The 25356-nt window shown below is 48.7% G+C and overlaps 1 protein-coding gene across 1 annotated transcript; it reads right to left on the minus strand.

The window, feature by feature from the left end:
* Window positions 1–921: 921 nt before the first annotated feature.
* midn (midnolin) lies at window positions 922–18457 on the minus strand. Its single transcript, XM_029001052.1, has 8 exons — window positions 18184–18457; window positions 16345–16573; window positions 15617–15704; window positions 15336–15398; window positions 9816–10286; window positions 9593–9716; window positions 9204–9512; window positions 922–3992 (listed from the first exon to the last, which is right to left on the minus strand). Exons 1-8 carry the CDS (start codon window positions 18257–18259, stop codon window positions 3730–3732), a joined length of 1623 nt encoding a protein of 540 aa, XP_028856885.1. The 5' UTR covers window positions 18260–18457; the 3' UTR covers window positions 922–3729.
* Between the last annotated feature and the right edge of the window lie 6899 nt (window positions 18458–25356).

Raw genomic sequence — 25356 nt, forward strand, 5'->3', positions numbered from 1 at the left:
GCAACACATCCTCTTATTATCAGCTCCTTCCTACCAACCCTGGTTCCTTAATGAAACACAAGGAAACAAGAAAGTGAAAATCAAATTGTCTTCATTGATGTAAAGCATGCAAAAGTTATGTGTTATTTGATTTCCGTAACTAGAACACCTTAAAGGCATATTTTGCTCTGTGCATGCCATTGGTAACTTAATTGATCATCAGGTGAACACATTGGGCTCTGTTTTTGAATGCACTAATCTCATCTCACTAGTTTAAGGTCAGATGTTCTCAAGATTTACAAAATAGAAAACTCAATAGTTGTCTGTTTCTTGGAGAGACTATAACTACATTTTGTGTTGTAACACAACCAAAAATGGGTGGAGCCTGGTGATTGACAGGTCCAATGTACATTAGTTCCTCATTCTGGATTCTTTAAACCCATGCCCAGAGCTGGTCCATACCATTAGGGCGCATAGACAAATGCTAAGAGCGCCATCCACCCAGGGGGTGCTACAACGGAGGAAGAATATTTCTCAGACCTCAGCACAGTAGCACCTCCCCATGAAACAAGCATGTCTCTGTGGGGTCATCTACCAGCCTAGACAACAGCCAATCAATTCCACCAATGAAAATGCACCCTGGAATTCTTAAGTGTTATTCTGCTCCTTGAACTGAAATCTTCTGAAAATTTTGTTGACCATTTCTTGACGACTTATTTCTTGGGAAATTAATTGCTTAAACTGACATGCAGGAAAATGGGTGTGATCCTGCTGGGACTACCCAGGAGTCCAACACCCTTCATAAATGTGAAATGAAATTAAGACAAAATTGCATTGTGTTTTTTTTTTTCAAATTTATTACCTAAAAAAAAGAAAATGTCCTATCACAAGTCACACTGAAATGTATTGCTTAAGAAAAAAATATATTTGGATTTTTTTTTCAATTCTCACGTTTTTTTTTTTTTTTTTAATTGATTATTTCCATTATAGTCCACCAAAAACAAATGAGTGCAATGCAATATTTGTTGCAAAGTCCTCACCTTGTTGCACTGAAAAAAAAGCACAAAGAAATACAGAATTCACAGTTACCATTTTGGTTTTTATAAATTAATACAGTCACATGTGTGCTACACCGGTCTATAGCTAGAACAATGCAATTTGTATTTGAATATTTTTCCCCATGGTTGGCTACAAGAAAGAACAGGCAACTTAAAGGATGTGATTCTAAAATTAACCCCTCCGCCAAAAAAAAAAAAAGAAAACTGTACTGGAAAATTCCCCCTAACCAGCCAACTTCATGCCCACATTTCACCCCAATTTTTTTTTTCCTTCTCCATTTTCACACATAACCGAGGCACACACAGATTATACAGTCCATAGATTAAAAATTAAATTAAAAATGTCCATTGAAAGAAAATTCATCAGGAGGAGACGGGAAGTGCATGAAGATGTCCTCAGAGGACAATTCCATTCAGAGTTAGGGCACTTTGTTGCTTTAGCACTGAAACAGTAAAACTTTGACAAATTGTTGCTTTTTTTTTTTAAGTTGTTGGTGGTAAAACAGCTATGAGACAAAGACAGAAACTCAATGGCGAGATGCAGTTTTTGGCCTCCAGGCATTTCTTTTGAACACAAATACAACTCCAATCTATGCATGGTATCATTAGAACAATTGTCATTTCTCAATGAGAATGCAGTGTTCAGTTTTTAATTCATATATGCTGTGAGGGCAAGATTTTTAAGGCACGCAAGCCTTTGACATAATACAGACTTCACTTCTTAGCACAAATTAAAGATGCCCACAGTCCAAGTGAAAAACTACACAGACAAAAACGCTAATGGATGGGAGAGAAAGAAAAGAAAATACTCCAATTTGTCCTCCTGTACCTATGTGTCTCATTTAGTGAAAGGTAAGGCCACTTAAAAAAAAAAAACTAGGTTCACCTTCTGGCACGTAATCTCTCACTGCAAACTTGGTGAGTGCAATCGCGGTCTCAATTTTTGATTTTTTTTTCTCATTTCAAATGCAAGGTCAAGTCAGCGTGGCAAAAGCTGGTCCAATATTCTGAACATCATGTTAGAGTGGCTGAGTTGAAAAGGTTCGTTGCTCGTGAGCGCAATCCAGGAATGATCAACATGAGCAAAGTTCCGAGTGTAGTCCTTACTTGCAGTTTGGCTTTTGGTGAAAATATACACTGATTACTAAATGCAGTCCAACAAAGGCAGCTTGAAGTCTTCACAAATTCATGCATTTCATGTACCTTCTCAAGTACCAGTTCTTCCCCCCCCCCCAACAAAATGTTCAGGGTTAACCTTTGCATGCAAAGCAACATCATTTTCATATTTTAAACAAAGTCCCAAGTAGCAGCAAAACTTTTTTTTTTCTCCTCAAAAAGGCCTGATTGGATATGTGAAGTCATGGGTGGAGGCACTACAAGAGAAGAGTCTGGAATTTTGAGTCCCCCCCCCCTCAATTAAATTGGAACGCACATGATCAGTAAGGCCTAAGCAAGGACTGACCAAAAAAAAAATTTGGCTGCATCTTTGGAGCTACCAGACAAGTAGCTCCACACTAGATTTAGCAAGCACATCTTTGAGAACATCCAGAGGGGTAAAGGGATCAGGATCAGCATTCTGCCAGTGTCTTTCAACAGCCTTGCGGTTCTGATGGAATAATGAATGGTGGTTGAACTCGACACTCTACAACAATAGACTACAGGTCAGCTTTGGGCCACGACTTCAGTGAATTTTTGAAAAGTAGATACACACTCATGCACACGAACAAACCATACAAACAGACTCCTCAAACATTTACGTACAAAATGTGAAAGGGGGAGGGGGGATGGACTTTACAATATGAAGACTCAGGAGCCTCAGTGAGATAGAATGGAAGTTACAGTACTGTAAATTTTTATCATGAGTAACTGCCCCCCCCTCCTTCAAAAAAAAGATAAAAAGGTGAAATAAATAAACATTTTGGGTATATTTAAAAGCACAGGTTTCTTTTCAACCCTCTAGGCTCTTTTATCTATTGTAGATTCCCATGTATAATGTTTCTGATTTGGGGTGCTTCTAAAATACACTGTTCGGAAAATTCAGATCATGCATTCACCATCTAAACATTTTTGTCATCTTGAGTCACTGTTTCAACCTGTTCACACTTCTGACCAGCCATTAACAAATAATAGATATGTGCAAATAAAAGATCTTTCAACCGTATGAAAACCTGAATGCTTAGTGAACAATGCTACATATTGGTTTACAAAAAATATGTTTCAGTGAGAAATAAAGATATCCCTTCTTTGAAACAACGTTGAACGTTTGGTGACCTTGTGACTGTAAATGCCCGTTTGAGGAGCATGGATAGAATGTCTGTCTTCTGAGTTTCTGTTAAGCCAGCATGAGTGTCCATCCAGAATGCTCCTCAGAAAGATACCAAAAAAACAAAAACACTCACAAAAACACACAACCCATCACCACTGAAGTCCTCTATGCTCAGTTTTTTTTTTTTTTCCTTCTTGTGGAGATCACATATTTGAATTTTCTCTGCGCACCTGTCCATTCTTTGTCCAAACATCATGCTTTGTGTATTCTTCCCCTTTCACTGGCAGGTGATGAGGACCAGAAGAAAGTCAGTAAAGAACTCTGGGTGCATTAGAAGTCTTTGATGTAAGGAAAAAAAAAAACTATCCAGAAAACCCCTCGCTTTCCACAATTCCAAACCTTTAAAAGATCCACCAAAATCACACTTTATGCCATGACAAACTCAGACTTCATATCTGCCTTGACGTCAGGCTTCCACACAGAGTCCTCGAAGTCCAGGTCCAGAGATGCTTCGCTGGACATGCTGCTGTTGCTATTGCTCCTGCCGGCCTTGCGGTTGGGCAGCCAGTGGTAGGGGCCGCGAGAGTCTCTCCTGGCCTTCCGACGCAGGCGCTTCTGCTGCATGAGGAGTTGCAGTCGCTCCACCTTACAGCGCGTGGCCCGGTTCTCCGTCTGACGCAAGCGCTCGCCTGTGGTAGAGGAGGAGGGAAAGAAACAAAAAAAAAAAAAAAAAAAAAAAAACCCATTAAGCTCAAGACATGTCAGCGTGTGGCAGTCTCCCACGTTTAAAAGGCGCGATGCTTGTTTGCTTTGTGTAAGGTCAAGGTCGCCCTCTGGGTTTACAAGAACGTGGCACTACCTCAGTGCTACAGAAGCCCAACACACACGATATAATGTTTTTCTTTGACCCGCACTGAACGTTAGGACACGGCAGCAGTCCCGGCCGGGCACTAACGCTAAAGCACATTTCTAGCTGTTGATGTGCCTATAGAACCAGAAAGCCTCCGGGGACGGCCGCTTTACACCAATCCGCAGCACCGGCCGGCGCGGCCCGGCGCAGCCCGAATTTCATTTAGAAATATATTCAGGAGCTCGGAAGGAAAAAGGCAACCGCAATCTATTAGCTAGCTCCATTAGCATCCATCCACGAATTAAATAATTAAATACAGCGCTAGAACGTCAATAATCCAGAGCGCAGGCCATCCTTCACCCGTGCCCCATCTCAGCCACACACACACACACACACACACACACACTCGCACAGCCTCGGCTGCACAAACACACAGCAGCAGCAGCAGTAGCTTTTAACATGGATCGATGGCAAATTAAAAAGACCTATTGATTAAACCTTAGCTCTAGTGCAGCCATCCATCTCGGGGAGAGGACACCGATATTGGCTTTCAATAGAAAATGCAAGCGAATGGAAATTGTAAGCGAAGAGAGCCCGGCCTTATACACCCCCCCCCCCTTCCCCGAAACCACGGCCCCCACCATGGACGCCCGCCCGGCACAGAGGACAGCGGAGGGGTGGGGCTGCTCAGGAATTCAACCCCGGGTGTTTTGGCGTGGAGGTAGAGAACAGAGCGGATGTGGCCGGATGACTGCCTTTATCCTTCTTTTGTCGTGCTGACCATGTCTTTTTTTTTTTTGTTTTGTTTTGTTGTGTTTTTTGCGCGAAATCTCTATACTGAGCCAAAAAAAAAAAAAACTAAAAATGTAATTAACAGCCATCGTCAATGGACTGAATCATTTAAAATTTATAAGAAGCTCCATACAAGCTTTTGTTCGTTCCAGTCCTCCCCCACCATTATGCGGAGCCCAGTGCAAGACAGCGTATTCCTCCTCTTTCCACGGAGAAGAGTCTCCTTCAGCCGCCCTCCATGTTCGCAGCAAATCTAGGCCAGCGTGCCTCACCTCCATCGCCTGCGCTACTCTCAGCTAGATGGAACAAAAAGACAATGCCCTTAGGGTGAAGGGGGGTTATTTCAGAAGCTCATTAAAACCCAGACCACAGCCTCCAACTGAGGGAAGAACAAGGGCGAAGTGGAGAATATTCAGTGTTTTTTTTCTTCCCCTCCCCTGATTGCTCCAGCTTCTTTGGTTTTTCGGTATGACGCTGGGATCTGCTGTTTTGGTGATGCAGGAATGCCGTGCCCGGGAGCGGCCCGAACCTGCACGTTAGCCCCACTCGCCAGGAGCACCATAGCATTACGCGGCCGCGGTGATGAATGGAGCTGCCCGGGGCGACTCCGGCCGCTGTTTATTGCGGCGGGCTATTATTAGCTTTAGGCCGTGCTGATGTGCTGGGGTTGGCCTGGCCTGAGCCGAACAAAGCATGAGCAGAGCAGAGGTCAGGGACAGGGCGAAACCAAAACTGAGGAGCGTCTCCAGCTCTCCCCCATTTTCCATTTAATAAGAAGAATTTTTATCTATTATAATTGGCCTTCCCATATTACTGTACACACAAGGAAAGTTTTCAAAAATGGGAACCTTGGGTCAAGTCAAAGAAAACAGCATTGAGATAAACCGGAAAGCTCCACTCCCTGTCATTACAGCACTCCTCCACCCAAGAGTCCCTCAGTCAACAGCACATTGTGTCCCAGAGTAACTCAACACACACCAACCCTGGCAGGCGCGCGTACACACACACACACACCCATAAGGCCGGTGTGGGGGAATAAAACAATGTGTGCTCCACCCCCTGCAGTGCAGCTGCTAGATCAATGCAAAAGATATACACCTGGCTCCGAATACGCCTCCTCCGCCTGCCTACGGCCCTCGCCCTGCTGCACAAATCACACCGAAGGAGGCCCGGCACAACCCCCCCCTCCTGAAGACCCAAATAGCACTAGGGAACTTAATGGTTCTTCAACGTCTTTCAGTCTGCTCGTATATTACCATACTGCAAAGTCACAGTTGCCAAGGTATTATACATGTATTATACATAACAAACAGGATATGTTACTGTTGTTTTAACTGTACTTAATAATGTATTTAATACATTATCCATGTAAGAGAATACATCCAGGGCTTTTATTTCCAAGCCATATGGCTCAATGCTTCCCAGCTTGACTGAAGATTTAAGTCGATGACGCTTTGGTACAGGGGAGGTAGGCTCGGTTATGAATAATCAATGAGACGGTCAGCCTGGCCCCCACTAGCATGTCCACACCGCCGGCTGGAGGGGCAGGCGGGCGGCGGAGATTAAATGAGATCCCCTCCCCATTGATCCCTTAAAGATCGGCTTAATTAACAGGCGTCCCGGACTTGTTTATTTGTTTGCCTTGAAAAGTCGTGCAATCCGACCGCAGTATTTGTTGAGCATCGAGGGAGTAATCCTGAGGAACACTGGGTTAGGCTACGATTTAAGCCGTGGGTGAGTTTAAGACGTTTGCTAGTGTGTCAGGCTGTCAGGTCCCTCACTCTGTAGTCTGTAGTGACAAAAAAAACGCAGCGTCCAGCAGGGCCGACCCCGTAATGAATGACTGTAAATCATCCCTCGGGGTGAAAAGTAAGGGTACAGCTGCTGTAGTGCTCAAGGTACGAGGTACAGCTCCGTCCAGCCCTGCCGGATCATTCTTGAAGGACCGGGAAAAGAGCCAGCCCAGCAACTGGGTAAATAGGTGGGCACAGAACACAGGGCGGCCATTGTGTTCCGGCCATCTGGATCCTGTAGGAATGGAGGTAAGGGCAGTACAAGAAGAGCAGGCTAATTCAACCTCTCCATCATCTCCACAGAGGAGAAGGGGAATCAGTGACCGTTTGGGGCGCAGAGTCAAGCAAAGCTTTTCATGCGAGCTGATAAAGGGCTGATTTCATTTTGTATGGCTAGCTGCTGTGGAGGAGCTTGGTTTCAGATGTTCCATGGCCAGTGGGTACTGACAGGCCTGCCGGATTTGCAAATTACTTATTTACACGGGTCTGACCGGCCAGGTCAAAGCTCTTCCATCACAAGATGAGGGCCCAAGGCATTTGGTTAGGGAGCCTGAGATGCAAAGCACCAACGCTGGGAGGGGGTGGGTAGGATGGGAATTCAAATAGAACGTGTCCATTCAAAAGGCTCTAGAGTACAAAGTGTAAAAATAAATAAATAAATCAAATGAAAGCACACAGGGTTTGCTTTGTGCTTTATTAAACAAGCCATGAAAGGAATCTGAACATTCCCACCCAGCCTCCTCCTTCCCGGTGCCATAATGTGTCTCCACCCAGAATCTAAACTAAACTAACCCGACCTGACAGACACAGAAGAGCAAGGATGGAGGAAGAGGCTGATCGCTCCCCTCCCTTTTCATGCATTTATTCTGCTCCTCTGTTGAAACAGGCAGCTGCGCTTGGGTAGAGGGTCTAAAAGCTCATCCTAATCCCCTGGCCTGAAGGCTCTCAGTCCTGACTCCACAATGGCCAATCCGGGTGCCCTGCATTGCAGCGCCGTTCTTATGACGCAGACAAAGGCCCGGAGTGGGGTGGGGGTAGGGCGGGCAGAGGGGATCCCACTGAGCGCAGGAATTCGGATCACAATTAGCCCACCCCACTCTCTCGCCCCTTCCCATTCCACTGCGGAGCCCTCCCTGGCCTACCTCACAAAGGCCAGCACTTGTCATCACCAGAGGTCTAGCCAAAATCAGAGGGGTGCGTTCAATGGCTTTCATTTTCTCTGAGGCTGAAGGCTTCTTTGGGAAACTCCTGAGCAAACAAAGACTGCTTGGGCATTTTAAAGAGAACATCGAAGTTTGAGTCTGCTTGTTGTTCTAAAGTTGCACTGGTCCTGGTTCTGGCTGACTGCACCCAGTTGTCCCCATAACCCGGTGAGTGAGTGAGTGGCCAGTGGGCAGTGCGCTCTACAACGCCTTCGTTTCACATAATCAAGAGGGAGCAACAATTAATCTGTGGCCAGTTGCTGGCCGGATACAAACGGCAGTTTTGTGAATGGACTCATTTGGATGGCACCCCCCCCCCCCCCTCCCACTGTCTCCCCAAACACAATGTGTATTCTTCTAGTGCTCATGCTTTCTGCATAAATCTATCTATTTAAAGGCCAAAGGAAAACAAGCAGTCATTGAAGTATTGGCTTGGAACGCCTCAATGGCTTTTACAGATGAGGCCGGAGCTGTGGGGGCCTAGCTGGAGAGGCGAGGACGGCCCATTGACTGGAAGCCAGGCAGGGGAGAACAGAGAAGCAGGCAATGATGGCTACGGGAGAGCACAAAGCCTCTGGGTTCCGGAAATAAGGCAGCTATTGGCATCTATTGCTTCAAAATGAAACATAGATCATCTCAAAATCAAGACAAAGAAAATTGGAAAACGGCTTCGCATCAAATGTTTCATGGGAACATTTTTCCACTCCACAAGTGACAACTCATGTCCACACGAAGCACACCAGCCACAAGACTGAGACCTTTATCTTGGTTCATGATCACCTCTAGCACTGCATCCCCCACAGCCATAGAAACAAAGTAAAATCAGCCCATACAGACAGACACACACACACACACACACACACACACACACACACACACACACACACACACACTCAATGCCCCAGAGATCCAAGACCAAAACCAGACATGTTACCACTGCAGAGATCCCAGCCTGATGAAGAGGACTAATAAAAGGTGGCGGTACTAGAAACCCAAGGTGGGGTATCACTACCATCCCCCATGTCTCTCTCTCTCTCTCGGAGTCTCCGCCCTCTCTCTATCGCTCTCTTTCTCCCCCCTTCAATTCAGTAACAATGTCCTCTGCAATCAGAGTGTTGTTCTCTCCCCCATCTGCACAGATGTCTTTTGTTCACCAAACCGTGATCCGGGAAAGACAATAAATCTCTCTCTCTCTGTCTCGAGCGCACATGCACACACAATGCTCATCAGACCGATCGCTGCTTCCTGCTTCTCTGCACTCACCAGGGGACTTGCACATGCGGATCTGGCTCTGACACTGCACCAGCGGGTGGAGGGCGGCCGGGCTGGCAGCGGGCACCGAGGTAGATTTGGCAGACAGGCCAGCCAGGACTGGCGTTGGGGGCGAGGGCGGCGGCGAGGGCGAGGACGACCCGGAGCTGCACTGGGTCTGGTAGCGGAGCTGGGCGAGGGACGGGGGCATGCCCTGGTAATGTCTCGTGGCACTGAGGAGGTCGTTCAGGATCTGCAGGATGGTGCTGATGTCCCGACGGGGGCGGCCAGTGCTGTCCTGGCAGTTGGGATGCAAAGTGCCTACGGGTAGAAAATGAGGATTTTTTTTACAGACTCTAGATCATAAATCGTGCTGCTGAGGAAGGTGAAGCGAGATTTACCCGAAAATGTTCCAGAAAAGACTCCTGGTGCATGGTTCACAAAACTTTCAATGATGGCACCTGGCTTACGGGATCGTGTGGAAGCCGCAGGGCTGACCGCTGGATTCTTTACTGGACAGTTTCCCTGTAAAATAAAAAAAAAAAAAAAGAAGACCAGACATCAGAATGTTAATTATAATAATAAACGAGTAACATTCAGCTGTTGTGCGGCGAAATGTCTCACCTCCAGGCAGGGACCTGCAGGGCCGGGACTGTGGGGACTGGGGCAGGCCGATGAAGACTGATGGGGGTGTGGGAGCCCAGTGGGCAGAGGAGGGGTCCGTAATGGAGGGCTGCAGGAGCTGGTGGAGGCCACAGAGGGGTATATGCAGCCGGGAGACGGCGCCGCTGTGGAGGGGGCGAAGGCGGCCGGGCTTGTGGGGGAGGGCGGCACCGGGTGAGGAGGGATGTGGTGGGGATGAGCGTGGAAGTGGGGGTGGAGAGGGGCTCGTGCTAGCCCGCTACCGGGAGGCGACGCCCCCAGAGTTTGCCCCGTGGCGCCATCAGCTCCACCGCGGGCTATAAGGTGCCGGTGCTGCAGCTGCTGATTGGCTCCTGAGTTCTGCGCTGCCAACTGCAGCTGGACGAACATCATGTGGTCGCCCACCCGCAAGGCCAAGGTCAAGGGAGACCGGCCAGACAGGAAGTCGCTGACCTGCGTACAGGAAACAAGGATGGTGTGGATGTTACATTTGCACCGAGATTCAAATTCAAGCTTTCAGTTACAATAAACAGTAGAGCGTGACAACGAAAAGAGGACACATGCACGCCACCCACGACAGAAAATTGCCTCCCAGTGTCCCCAGTCCTCCATATGAACCCCACTATTCAGCAGCCTCACAAAGGACAACGTCTGTCTGGCTCGAGGGCTGCGAAATCAGGCGGAAGCGCAGGATGCGGACCCGCTCGCTCGGCGCGAGCATAATGCCCGATTGTCCGGGCGGCCGCCGCAGATGGGGAAGGGTTGCCCATTTTTGGAGAGCCCAGAAAGGAACTCGGGGGCATTTACGGTGCTTCTGACCCTCTTCAATTAGAATAAGAAGCGTAGACTTGTCTGAGCTTGGCTTTTGGGAAAAACCCACACAATTCCCCTCTTGTACCACCCCGACTTGCCATTCGCTGGGGAGGTCAAATTGAGTCAAAGTCTCAAAACCACCCACAGGACCCATAAAGACTTGCTGCAAATGGAGATAAGAGAAACCGGGAGCTAAGACCGCTCCCTCCCAGCTCGCGCCTGCTGGCCTGTTGTTAACCTCCGGAATCTCAAGGGCTCGCCCTCCATCGTTTCTTCCTGCTTTCCTCGGCTTATTTATTTTCCCATCGACCGCCCTCTCACTCCAGCCAAGGTGAACTTTGTACGTTCTGCGCACAAGGACCTTGTCGACACGGCAGTGCCGCAGAGCCCTAAAATCTCAGCCTTCCTGATTTGTCACCGGCATCGCACGCATCCGCCGCCGTCCTTTATCGCTTATCGAGACACTCGAAGGACTTTGTGTCGGTGGGGAACTCCCTGTCTGAGTCAACCGAGGTTTGGCAGAGGAGCAAGTGACTGACGGCTCTCAAGCAGTGAAAATCGGTTTATGAGTCCCAAATCGAGTCGTAGCACCGACCCCCCCCCCCCCCTTCTAACAACCACATCGACAGCCGGCACAAGGAGGATGGGGTGCAGCGAGCAGCTGCGTGGATGATTTCATCTTCGTCCTCACACAAGGCCCCTCGAGGAGGCACGGCGGACCCCGCATTAGACTGACAGATGAGCTCCCGTTCCAAACGCGGTTGCCACCTCGGGCCAAAAGCGTCTCACTGAGTCACTTGCAGGCTCACACACAGCCCACGTAACCAGAACAAGAGAGAGAACCCAGAAACTGGTGAAAGTGACTCTCACATTTGACTTTGTGGGAGCTACCCCACTCCATCCATCTGGTTGAGTCACAAAGGAACCATCAACATGCCAGCCCACCTAAGCCTCCCTTGATCCAGAAGAGAAGAAGCAAGAGCACGAGCGCAAAGGAACTTCCCTGCATCTGTCTTGTAGGACCTACAACCGCGTGGTGCTCTGTCTGGAGCACCTGAAACAGCTCAGACGCTCCGCCGTGTCAGGAGGAACCGCACGCCCCTGTTCAAACATGCCTCTTTGTTCTCTGTAGACCACGGACTCCGGTGCTCATGTTGGTGCAGACTGCCTGCACCAAAAAAAAAAAAAAAAAAAAGCCTTTGAAGCTCAGCCCGGGCCCCAGCGACGTCTCCGAAGATCACACTGAAGGTCAAAGCACAAGGCTGCGGGCGGACGATGACTGAATTAAATCGAAGCCAGGCTCGCGGGGCCGTACGCAGAAGGTCTCGCGGCCCCGTGCGTGACAACGTCAGGCCGCTAATAACGCGAACGCGAGCACCGGGTGGCTTTCTCCGAGACGGCAGGCTGCAGTTGCTATGCAGGGAGGAGAAAATATGATAAGGGACGCCAGGGGAGGAGGAACGAGGGAGAGATGTTGGAGGGGTGGGGGTGGGGTGCCGGGTGATGGTGATGAAATATTCAGTGAGAGTGCGCCTCTGGCTTCTCTCCTGCTTTTCGTCTCCTTTTGCGCCCCTCGCTCCCCTTCTTCCTGAACTCTGGCTGACAGTTTTATTTATTGGGGTCCCTGTGGTTCAAGGAACTCATTTGCAGGGATGCTTCCCCAGCACACGGAACGAAGGAGGAAAAAGGGGCGAGGCAGACATTCGCAGACAGCTGACTGACTGACAGGGAAGAGGGGGGTCAGAGCACAGGACCGGCCTGTTCCGGCAGCGGCATGGCCGGAGAACCTCTGCTCACCTGGCAAAGGGTTCAAACCCAGCTCATTAACCCTGATATTGACCAGCCTTCGCGTTGAGACATTGGGGGACAAAGCCAGGAACCACCCAGTGTCTTGCACATTTGTCCAAAACCCTGACTGATGCGGATCCTGCTGAAAAAGCATCGTCAGACCCGGGCCGATCGGCCACACGGCGTCCAAGACGGATACAGCGGCAAAATGCTACTGAGCATGACTGGCTGGGCAGGGAACAGCAGAAATTGATCCTCATGAGTGATAAGGCCCAGTACACTCCTCGTGACACGCAACCGTAGCTTTCAGCAAAACAGCCAACAAGGAGGGGGGTGCAATGTGACGAGATGGCTGAAGATATAGCCGATGAATTAAAATTGTTTTTTTCAAGTTCTTCTCTATTTGTGATCATTTTTAATACACTGTTTAAATGCACTAAAATTCCAGTATAAACTTAATTTAAAAGCACCTTAATTGAGCACCTATTCTCAGCCTCAAGTCACAATGCCTGCCACTCGAATCACAGAAAGAGGACGGAGGGGGAGGGAAAACAGTCACGACGCACAGGGGCTGGCTGGCGGCATGAACCAGATCTCCTTAACCGCATCCAGGAGACCTCCACCTCGACAGCCCACTGCCGCTCACGCCACGTCTTATTAAAACCGGCCGGCCAGGAAATGGGAACTGAAGTGGGGCCAGCATCTTAACACCCATCTCCCTCCCTTTCATGGGCCCAGGGTTATCCTCCGCAGCCTAGTCTCCTAGGTAGGTAGGGATTGGCTAATAATAGATTTTAGTGGATTTAATTGTAATCCCGATTGTAAGTCACTTTGGATAAAAGCGGCCGCAGAATGTAATTTAACGCACCGGAACGATTAAACTCCGTGATTACGTGTGGGAAAAACAAAATCACCGAACCAAATGTAGGGTACATCCGCTGTCATTATTTTGAACCCTGCTCCTATAACTCTTTCAACAACTGAGCTCCTGAAGAACACACCTGACCCTGCGCTGCTCCGGGGCTTTCACGTGCCTGTGGAATGAATGCAAGGCATGACTCCGCGGCCATCACATCGTGTTCCACCGTCCAGGCTTGTTCCCATACAAAGGGCCAGACAGCAGAGGCAGAAATCGCTGTGACTCACCACAGCCATCTAAAGCCTCCGCTGGCTGAGTGTCCCCAGAAGGGTCTCTACCCTCCCCCGTGGCCTGGTTCCCTGTCTGGGGGAGGGGAGTGGGTGGTTAAAGCCGGGAGAGGGGACTCGGAGGTGACTCCGTCTATATTGTTGAGACTCCTCTCCCCGCATCTGTTCATTTTTTTTTTTCCAGACACAATGACGGCGCTTAGCCTCATTCCAGGCGCAGATTAGGACGGATGGGTCATGTGGAGTGGGTGTGGATTAACCACAAATGATGGACAACTGTAACTAAACGCATATGTTGACGGAGTAACCTCAAAATGGCAGTGCGTTGCATTCAGACCTAAACCTTGGCAAGCCACAGATTGTGAGTGTTACTCAGTCAAATCAGAAGAAATGGATGAAACTGTGAAACTACAAGCGCAGATACAGCAGAAATATACAGCAGAGCGTCCACACAGAAACAGGAAAACCCGCTTCGGCTTCAAATGATTAGCCTGTAAAAAGTGGCAGCACCCTTCCGATCAGTCCTCCTCTCCCATAAAAAAAAAAGTACTTGGCTAGGTGGCGGACCGGAATAGATTTCTCCCAGGATGTTACTCAAGTGCGCTGCGGTGCTGGAAGCTGCGAGGCGTGGTTAACACATGCAATTCTGTGAAGTCACTTCCAGGCAAAGAACCTGATCTTAATCCCTGCCAAAGTAGCCCCGCCGCCTCGAATCGCACCAATAAAGCCTTGTGTTAAATTCCACATGCATACACAAGCAGTAAATATATATAGGGGCAGTGGTGGCCTAGCGGTTAAGGAAGCGGCCCCGTAATCAGAAGGTTGCCGGTTCGAATCCCGGTCCGCCAAGGTGCCACTGAGCAAAGCACCGTCCACACACACTGCTCCCCGGGCGCCTGTCATGGCTGCCCACTGCTCACCAAGGGTGATGGTTAAAAGCAGAGGACACACACATGTGTGTGTGTGTGTGTGTTTAATATAATGCTGTGTATATCGAACCACTCATTTCTTTTCACCCCAAGTGGTGTTCAGAAAGGCTGCGATTCTACAAAATCCCAGTAATGGCTGCAGCTGCCTGGAGAAGGCGTGCCATGTGAAGAAAGAGGTGAGCTTTCTGCCACAACCCCCTTCCCCCACCCCACAGCCCCCTTCAGCTGCACTCACAAGATCCTCCCCATCCTTCGCTTACATCACATGTAACAAATGCCAGGCTCCGCGCACGCTGTGCAAACACAGCCTTCACTCGAGGAGCTCATTTCCAACTAATCAATACCATACAAATCGGGAACGTCTTGAAAGGCCCAAGGGCTCTTGGCGTATTGTGAAAGATCCGAGGCCCACGGCTGAAGGCAGCAATGCGCAAGCAGGCCCGTAGTTTATTCCTGTGTTTCATTCATGCTTTGCTGAAAGCAGACCGTGCCTAAAACTGGAATTATTGTGAACAAAGCATCCTATTCATCATCTGGGAATCCTTGGCTCGTGATCAATTAACACACATAAGAACCCACAAGGACATCTTTGTGGGGGGGGTCTAAATGGAGAAAATGCTGAACAGGGCCTGCCTGGACTTGCTTTACAGCATAGACGCTGCCAAGGGGGTGATGGGGGAGGGTTTTTCTTTTATTATGACTATAATACGCTCCGCGTGATTAGTACGTCTTTCACAATGACCCGCAACGCCAGCCCCTTTCCCCAGAGGTCAAATCGGTGAGTTCAACCAATGAATATTCAGTGGGCGTTTGCAAGGTGTCTTACCTGAGTTTCCGTGAGACTCTCCAGGGCCTGCATTACCGACTGCTCTGGTCTTGACGCTTGAGACTGCACGAAAGCGTGAGCAGAGAGGCAAACAATTCATTAAAATCCCGCTGCCTGGGAAATTAAAGGCCTGGTGTAATTGCACTTTTTGTTTTGAGCTAATGCAGTGGTCACGGGCAGCAGCATTAAACCGTGGCTCTTTCCAGCGGCAATGTTTAGTCAGCCGGGTTAGCCCCGAACGCGGCGCCTTGTAATTATAACGTTTTGAGGAGTTACGTTACCATTAATCCTGCTTCGACTGTAGGGACGAGTGTTAACTTGCTCCCATCTGAAATGCCCAGGTCCTGCAGTTTACCTGAACTCAGGCGCCTAAAAAAAAAAAAAAAAAAAGGGGGGGGGGTCAAACATTTAAAGGCCGGGGCTCCGTGAAAGGCTGAAACCAGGTAACGTCCATCGGTCCACCGCTGGTGATTGTTCTTTCTATTATTAAATCACAATGGAACAGCTACCATTGTTTGCAGTGGTTAATAAATCACCCATTGCCCTTTTCTCCTGGAGGAGAAGCTGCAGGCAGAGATCAACCAAAAAAAAAAAAAAAAAGGTCTTCTGCACCACACACTGCATGCATGTAGCGAGGTTTGGTGAAACCATCCATCGCACAGAAGGTCTCCAGGCAGATGTTTGGTTGAAGAGTCGCCTGAAACGCGAGCATCGTCACCGTGTGGACCAAGAGTAAAATCACGCATTCGCGTTATATAGTTATTCTACTTTATTGCTGTAAACGTGCCCGATCGAGACCGGGTGCCGGCACAAGGTGCGGCGAAGCTCGGGCTGCCGGCGAACACCGGTCCCGTTCAGCAAACACGCGTTGTATTTGAAGAAAAAAAAAAAACGAAATTAAGGTTATAAAGGCCAAAAAAAAACAAAAAAAAACAATAACGATGATAATTTGGGAAATAATTCGAATTGATCGGTACGTGATGTGTTATAACGGCTGTAGGACACTCACGTTTCTTTGTGCAGCAGCGCGAGTCTCTCCTTGGGAACTTTCAGCCTCTGGGACAGTCTCCTCTTCAGTCCCTCCACCGTCTCCTCCAGGGGAAGGGACAGCTCGAAGCGTGTGCCGGTGGTGGAGTGGATGTAGAGGTTCATGGAGGGCTCGCTCGGGACGGCCTCGCAGGACGGAGCTCCGCGGCTGCTGCAGCTCCGGGCGCTGGGATGCTGGTCCATTCGATAGCCTGCGGTCGACAGGGGGAAAACGTCGTCGAGTGTGGCGGCGGGGCGGGCGTCTTATCTAATCTTCTCGGAGAAGGGATTTCGGGAACCCCCCCCTCCTTCCTCCGGTTTATTCTCGGCGTAATAATTCCCAGAACGAGCAGGATGGCAGAGTCTGGAATGTTATTCCGCTACGTGCGTCCCAGCTTCCGAAAGCGGTGCAGTCGCCTCTCTCTCTCCGACCACTAGGCGCCTATGCCGCGGTCTTCATTATAAGACGCAAGAAACAAAAACCGCATCATATGCGTGTTCCGCCTTTTGTCTTTTTCTCGGCTGCTGGAATTTGCAAAGTGCCTCTTGTTATTACTATTAATACTATTTTTTATTATTATTATGATTATTTCTCTGCTAAAAGCTTGACGCGGCTTCGCCCTCCAGCGCGCGCGTTCACGCTCTGAGCGGCTCCAGCGACGCCGACAATGAACGTTGTTACGAGGCCGCCCCGCTCCCGCAGCGCCCCGCCCACGCCGACGCTAGGCCGCCGTCCCGGCCAATCGCGCCGGGGCATGTCCGGACGCCCTGTCACCGCCGGCCAATCGGAAGAATAACATCGCGCCCACGTGGCGCCGGAGACCCGCCCCCTTCCCCCCCCAGCCGCCGACCCCGGCTGTCGAGGGCCAATCCGATTAAAGAGGGCGCGGCGGTCCCCGCCCACTCGCGACGTCAGAACCATTCATAACATATTTCGGCCACAACGGAGAACCGCCGCGCGCTTTCTTACGGAACTCTTCCGTTTTCCTCGTGAATAGTCGGGCTTGTTAAGCAGCGCCGTATGGACCCAGGCGTCTTCACCGCGGACGGAGGTGCTCCTGTTGGTCGTGCCGATTTTGAACAAGCGCCCGACGGACTGCTCGAGTGCCGCGTGGACTAATATTAGAACAAACCGTCGGCGGGCTGGTCAGGTGGTCCCTGCAGAGCGATCGATACGCGTCTCGTCGCCAACGCCGCTTAACTAGTGCTCGCAAGATATGTCTAGGGGCGATGCTCGTTCTGGGGTCGCTTGCGTGTTACAGCGCCCGCCCACTGACGATTTTTATGAAAATAATAGACGGCGAGTTATTTGCTTACACGTCAAGTTAACCGATAATAATAATAATAAAAAATATATATAGGAACGTGTTTATGGTGGCCTGTTAGTGGCCGGGCTCGTTTCCAGGAAACCTCGGGCCATGAAAACGAGATCCTTGGCCGCCGCCCAGCGGCAGAAAGGCGCATTGCTGTTCTGCCCCGGCGCCTCGGAGCATGGACGCATCTGTTTAGGGAGATTTTTATTTTTTATTTTTCCCCTTTTAAAATACATTTGCAGGTTTCCCTGCAGCTGGCGCAGGGAATTAAGCCTGGCTGCGTTATTCCACGATATAAAACATACCTCACAAATACAGAATTGTGCGAAATGAACATCCACGAGCGTATAGACTGCTAAAGGACGTCAGTTATTTTTTTTTTTTTTTTATCATTTTTATATCAGCTTTATAAAGCGTCGCTTGGCCTAAACATCCGTAGCGCATGGATGAATTATTCTAAGTTACTGTATTCCGTGTTATGCAGGCGGTAATGACCGCTGTACACGTACCAATGATCGTTGCACAAACTTCGAAGCCCCGCGAGGAAGTTTGCGGTTCTTCGCCAGTCGCCCCCAGCGCTGGCATGTAAACGCCCGACAGGAAAAGTGCATCCGCTGCTCAGTACATCCACAACGCCGGCGGACTGCGGCTGGTTCTGCTGCGAGGCGCGGGCGGACGCACGCACGCACGCTCGCTCGCACGGACCGCGCCAGTGGAGGTGACGCGCCTCTTAAACCCAGCTCGGTCCGGCGCGGGCGGGGCGTCCGCTTCTTGCGCCGTCAGCGGCGGGTTTAAGGTGGAAGCCAAGCGGCGCCTCTTCCAGGACGCGTTCCGGCGGGTGACGCGACGCGAGGCGACGCGACGCGACGCGACTGTCACCTGGAGAAACAGAAATCACTCACACGTACAAACCTACTGCAGCGCTGCGCCGTGGGCGCGACGCGTTTCACACAAGCCACCTAAACCACCTTAACAGTCGATAAACGGAAGGAACGGGGGCGCGGCCGTCGTTCTCGTGACGACGTGTGAAAAAAAATAGAAAATAGATGTCACCTGGCAACCGGGAAAACACATCGCCTGGATACGAGCGCGGCCTTCATATACATAATCACAACAACACACGTAATCACAAATACTCTTTATTTCTTAGCAAACCGGCGTGGTGTTCCTGAGCAGAACGCTGACTGTGAGCAGAATAAGTTTGTGCACCTGGCCTCCAGTACAGAAACGATGGTGTCGGTGCATGACTGTGAGACACTGTGTTTTTGTGAGTCTTTTGGGGTCTTGTGTTGCGTACAGGCTTGTCACTCGAATCGCAGGTGAAGTGTGTGGGACACGTCCGCTGTGGGTCACAGATGGCAAACAACATTTACAGCATTTATCAGACGCCCTTATCCAGAGCGACTTACAATCAGTAGTTACAGGGACAGTCCCCCCCCTGGAGCAACTCAGGGTTAAGTGTCTTGCTCAGGGACACAGTGGTAGTAAGTGGGGTTCGAACCCGGGTCTTCTGGTTCATAGGCGAGTGTGTTACCCACTAGGCTACTACCACCCTACATCTCACGACCAGAAAAACTAGTGACTAATTGATAGTGCGGGAAAGGAAACAGGATGCAGGTGAATGGCTTTGCGCGTGTGTTTACGTAATATGAACAAGTCCTCTCGAATCTGTGCAATCGGCAGGGCCACTGTCATCGTTGGCTAATCTGTGATTTCGTGGCCCGCAGGAAAAGCGCATGAGATGTAGACTCACTGATAACAGTTCCCACACTAAGAGGCAAAGATTGCGCAACAAACACGCTGCCCTTGTGTTTTTTTTTCCTGCAGGATGGTTTAAATATTTTACCGATGTGTTCATGAGAGGAACCCATCATACAGCTGATGTATGTTTGCCCTGGGAAGTAGTAGCCTAGTGGGTGAGACACTCGCCTATGAACCAGAAGACCCAGGTTCAAATCCCACTTACTACCATTGTGTCCCTGACTTAACCCTGAGTGTCTCCAGGGGTGACTGTTCCTGTAACTAGGGCATCTGATAAATGCTGTAAATGTAAAATGTAAGCTGATTGTGCATACCTGCCTGCCTCCATATATACACACACACACACACACACACACACACACACACACACAGTGTTGGGAATGTTACTTTTAAAATGTATTCCGTTACAGATTACAGAATACATGCCCCAAAATGTAGTTTGTCACGTATTCGTTAAGTTACTCAATGTGAATAACCCAGTTCTGATATTACTTAATATATTGTCATGCTTTTTACAACTACATGAATGTAGCAATCACAGGTAATAAAAAAAACCCTGTTTATCCTTAACCATTTCTTTATTTATAAAGCTGAAAAGTGGAAGAGTATTAGACAAACATTAAATATGCCATTGAAAAGTATTTACTGTCACCAACATATTCCATCACTTAGTTAAAATAAAAAGTAGCCTTGCACAAGGAAAAAAACAGCATTTTCAATGACCCTCTTCCTGATTAGGACAAAAAAGCTAAGGTTGCATGTGGAGTCTTGACGCTGAGAGCAGCTTGAGTTTGCATTGCAGAGTTTGCATTGCATGGTCAGATTTCGCCCATCCCTTTCTTCTTTAAATGTGAAGTGGTGTCGGAATTTCCAAGTAAGAAATGCATTCCTGCCCGGCCACTGCTGGCTCTGTTGTGCTGGCTCCGGCTCCACCGACGTTAACAGGACGATTACACTAGAGCCGATTATTGCGTGTTTTGTTTGGGTTTCCGGTGTTCTGACGATTTATGCTGCTTTGTCGGTGCTACCGTATAGGGTTCCATTTAAATTTGTGCATTTCCGATAACGGTACAAATCACTTTAAATGACACCAAAACTCAGTCCATATGCACTGTAAGAGTATTAAGATCATGGTGTAATAGTGAATTAAATAATATTTAGGGCTAGCATGATTTACGGGCGCTGAAACAGAGCGCAAACTTGAGGGACTGCGCATGCGCAGATCCGCTAGGTAGCACAACTCGATAGGTAGCATGTTTCGACAGAACACCTGTGTAATGCGTGGTCCGCGCAGCGTGGAATTACCCAAATCAGAGAGGAGGTAATAAAACCAGAAACGTTTATTTCACAGTATGTCAAAAAATCATATTCTGTCATAGTTCGAATCACCGAATTTTGAAACAGATCCTGCAATGACTCTGAAAAGTGCTGGTGCCTCAGTCCTACCACTGGCCACAGTTCTTTCAGGCTCAGTACAGTGAGCAAAACATTACATCTTTTTATGGTGTCAGCTGATTGCATTTAATAAAGTCATAAAATAATCTGTCAGAATGGAGGCGCAATGGGCACACGGGTGACATTGATTGTCACACAGGGCCGATTGCGGTTTAAATTTTTATTAGATTTTATGAATGGTCATCAGCCACAGTAGTAACCTGAGACTAGAGGGCATGTGGCGGTGGAGATTTACGGCGACAATAATCTTTGTTGCACGGCCTCTGTGTTCCAATGAGCCTGCAACACATTAACCATCCAGTCCTTCCAGTTCTCTTGCCGCCCGTTCTTCACAATTTGCATGGTCGTTTCTAAACGTGGGTCAAATTTTGAAGAGGTACCAAATTCCAATAAAATGATGCAATTTCTTTTTTTTTTTTGTCTCTCCACAACCCACCTGGTTACATACCACGCACATCGAGATCCAGCTCTGTGTAATCCTGCCTTGCCTGGGATTAAGAGCAGCCTACGACCGACTAATTTAATCAGAACTGGGTCCTCGGTAATGGACGCGTGGGGGGGGGGACTGCAACAGCACACTGACATTTCACCTGTATGCACTCCTCTGCCCGCTGCACTAATCTAATCACGACCAGTCACATGGCCCTCCCGGCCAAGGCCAGCAGAGAGGCTGATTTCATCGGTGACGTCAGGAGAGCAGGGAGCGTGGCGGCCTGCGCTCTATCAGCCGCTTAAAATAGCGCTCCATCCTCAGCGGCTACGTCACCGGGCTAATTCCCACCTCTCTCTAGCCTGTCCTCCCCCACTCCCTCCCCGCCGAGTTTCCTCCTGTAAGCTTCCAACGGCACGGCGCTCTTGGCGTATTTCCTCATGCAGTCTGGGCGTGTGCTGAATTCACAATCGAGGGCGTTTGAGTCAAGCCTCTTCAACCCGTCAGACGCGGCCTTTGCTCCTTCTGCGTACCTCAAAGAACACGTTCTTCTGAGGTCACCGGTTTTCGGCAGAAACACCCTCCTTATCTAAACAAATGCATTCTTCGCGGCATATTAAACGCTGCAAAACCAACACTGCCCCATTACAGACGACACCCACGTAAACAGCGTGCGGCGGTATACCGGAGCCCGGCTGCTATAATTTCCCAGAGCTACCCCAGATTTGACACCACTACACAGAATTTTAATCCCAGCATGGACATAGCAATGCAGTAAGTCACGCTGGCAGTGAGGTGCACCCTAGTCCTCCATCTGCGTGTTCTATGTTTAGACCTAGGACCTGCAATATGATACATTACAGATCTGTGCATACATAATGATATCTCATTTAATAAGGTAATTGAAAACGAAAGGCCCAGAGCCAATAGTGAGATATCAGCAAACACCACATGTGGCCAAAAATATATTGCTCAATCTTTTTGGGGTGTTGGGAAAACGCTGAGCCTCGATATTTGAAGGTGGTACTGAGAGCTTCGCACTGTTCCATTTAAGGGTGGAAAATTGCACACGAATGTTGAAGGCACAAAGCAGGCAGCAGTGATACACGGTGCTGCTGCTGCTGCTGTTTGGGTGCTAATGCTCTGGAACATTCCTCTTCCTTAGGGTCTTACCGGGGCGCAAGTAAACAAGCCCCTTTGAAACCCGTGGGACAAAACAACGCAATAAACTAACACTTCCCATCCAAAACTCTCCCAGGTCAGAACTTGTGCCATGCTGACGGGTATTTGGGCATTTGGGCATTTGGGCACAGGCTTGCAGGCTTTATTGGAATCCCGTCTCTGCCAGAACTGGTATAGGCAAGTAAAAGCGGCTATATCTGCCCGGGTTGTACTTCATGGAAACTAGCTTGATGGCATATTTTCCAAGCGCTTCAGCAGGGGAGACATGTGATTAGGAAACCACTGAGGCAGCCATTGCACAATTTATGAGGGGTGGGAGGCAGACTGAATGTGAATGACGCTCCCTTTCGTCAGATTCGAAAAGGTGTTTCTTCGAGGGTCAAGATTTTCAGGGAAAAGCAAAGCAGTGTCATTGGGTACGCACACAAAAAAAGCACCAAGAACGTTAGGAATCATTAGAAAATCTATTCATTTGATCCTGTGAGTCAACCCAAACACATTTTATTAACAAAACCCTTGCCAGTGCCAGCATTAACTCGAATTGCTTTGCAGAGTTTTAAACGGGCCTTTCTGCTGCAGCCATGAATGGAAGGTACAGAATGTATGCAAGTGCATACAGAGCACAGCCCATTGTGGAGACATAATGAGGAATTTTCCTTAAAGAAAAATGTAAGAATGTCCTCAAAATGAAGAGGAGAGAGAGCAGGGGGAATAGAGACCTCTTTGGTGCTATTTATACCCTGCATCGGTCGCATATGACTACCATATACTGTTCAGACGGTACTATAGACAATTAATCCTTCACAGTATTTTTTAGACTCTTCAGACCCAGAAATTCCAGATATGCATTTCAACACAGCGGAAAAACGAATACAAGCATGCAGCCATCTTCCATCCACAGAGAAGGCTGTTGTGCAGCCGTGTCACAGCATGGGGTGAAAGACCTCACCATGGCACTCCTACTCCTCCACCCTCACCATCCTGACACCATCTCACCCAGACGGAATGAGACATTTATGCCCGTGGAATGAAAGATTGTAACAAACCCGGGGCCTTTTGTGCACAACGGATGCAGCCATTTGCCTGGTTTTGCAGAGACATGGCACGCCACATGCAGAACAGGGCAGAGTTCGGCTCGAAACTCGGCAGGGGGGGAGGCTGAACACACTACTTTGTGATCCCCTGAGAAGCAGTTTTGTGTAATTTCAACTCATGCTGAAGCCGACCACCTCCTGTGGTCAGGAGGGCTCTGTGGGTTTGGCATTTTTCTCAAAAAATGCCCTGCTCTCAGAGTTGCACCTTGTTGACAGCCGGAGCCATTTGCAAAGATGACACACAAACTGGGCAATGGTGTGGGCAGCAAAGTCAGGGCTCCGACGCCCAAGCCCGACCTGGACGCAGTATCTAACAGCTGACCGAGAATCCCCCGCCTCCCTCTTTACACCGTGTGGTCAAAAGGTCAGGACCTCTGGCAGGCTGGCACAGGGATAGAGTGACGTTCTTCCAGAGGGACACAGCACCCGGATAAAATGTATAGCGTTTCACGAGTTTATTATGACTAAACATCGGTCCTGTGCGTCACCATCTGCACATAAACGGTCGCACAGCCTTTGCAAAACCCACCCACCTGGCTGATAACTAAAGCTATGCCGCTTACGCAACATTTCAGATGCGTAACACACTCGTTCCCACTACCTGCCCCCCCACCCCCCAGTGTTCCTTGCACTTGACGGTAAGAAGAGCACCTTTAAAAGTCAGGCAGGCACGCTGTACCTGGGTCTGGATACAGACGAGTCACAGCACACTTTAATCACTTAACCTGTACAGCAGCCAGGAGACGGTGCAGTACAGTACGTCCAACTGTCTAATCAGCCCACGGAGAGGAAGTCAGGCTGGTGACTCAGTCCCCTCTCACCAGGACGCCGTTCTTATAGGTGCCAATGGAAGGCTCTTTATCTTTATAAACAAATACATATATATTTACATTTTATGGCACCTATCAGACACCCTTATCCAGAGTGACTTACAGTTAGTATTTACAGGGACAGTCCCCCTGGAGACTGGTCAGGGACACAATGGTGGTGAGTGGAATCTGTGATTTTTGTGGTTCATTGGTGAGTAGGTTACAAATAAACTTTATTTATTTGGTCAGACTCCAAAAAAAAAAAAAAAAACAGTTTAGTGGACAATCAACTATTTAAATATCCAAATATTTACAATTATTAATTATGACCCAAATCTGTAGATCAAATGTTATAAATCTTTGAAACTTTTCTTTGGATGAATGCTTTAATAAAACGCATAAATAAAACATAAACAAGATAAATAAAAACATGAACATTGATCTGACCTTATTTCTGGATGAAAAGCAAGATGTGGCTGGTGTTGGTTATATTCAAGAAGGCTAAAAATATTTTGCATTAACTTCATTTATTGATCAGACTAATGATATATGGATAAGTTTTTATACGTGTGTCAAACGCAAAGTCCTAAATTTGGTGTGAAATTGTAACTGGATGGGATGCAGTGTCATCAGCCAAATCCCAGTTAAGACCAGTCAGCGCCTGTAGCATAGAGAAGAGTGGCACTGATGAAGAACAACCATGGTTTTAGTCCACAGTTGGCCCGTCAGCACACGATTACGGCTCTTAAAGAACCCAGCGAACATAACATTTATTTAACTGGACCTGCGAATGCTCTTTGAAGTGGCAGCTTTCCTGGCAATGTCACTGCACCATGAAGTCATCGCTCTGAGTCAACGTGTTAAAACCGTTCACACCCAGCGACAGACAGCGACCGGCCTCTGGGCCCCTCAATCCATGATGCGGACGTTCACGCAACAAAGCTAACGTGG

The sequence above is a fragment of the Denticeps clupeoides genome, chromosome 13, assembly GCF_900700375.1.
Source record: "Denticeps clupeoides chromosome 13, fDenClu1.1, whole genome shotgun sequence".
Classification (NCBI taxonomy): Eukaryota; Metazoa; Chordata; class Actinopteri; order Clupeiformes; family Denticipitidae; genus Denticeps; species Denticeps clupeoides.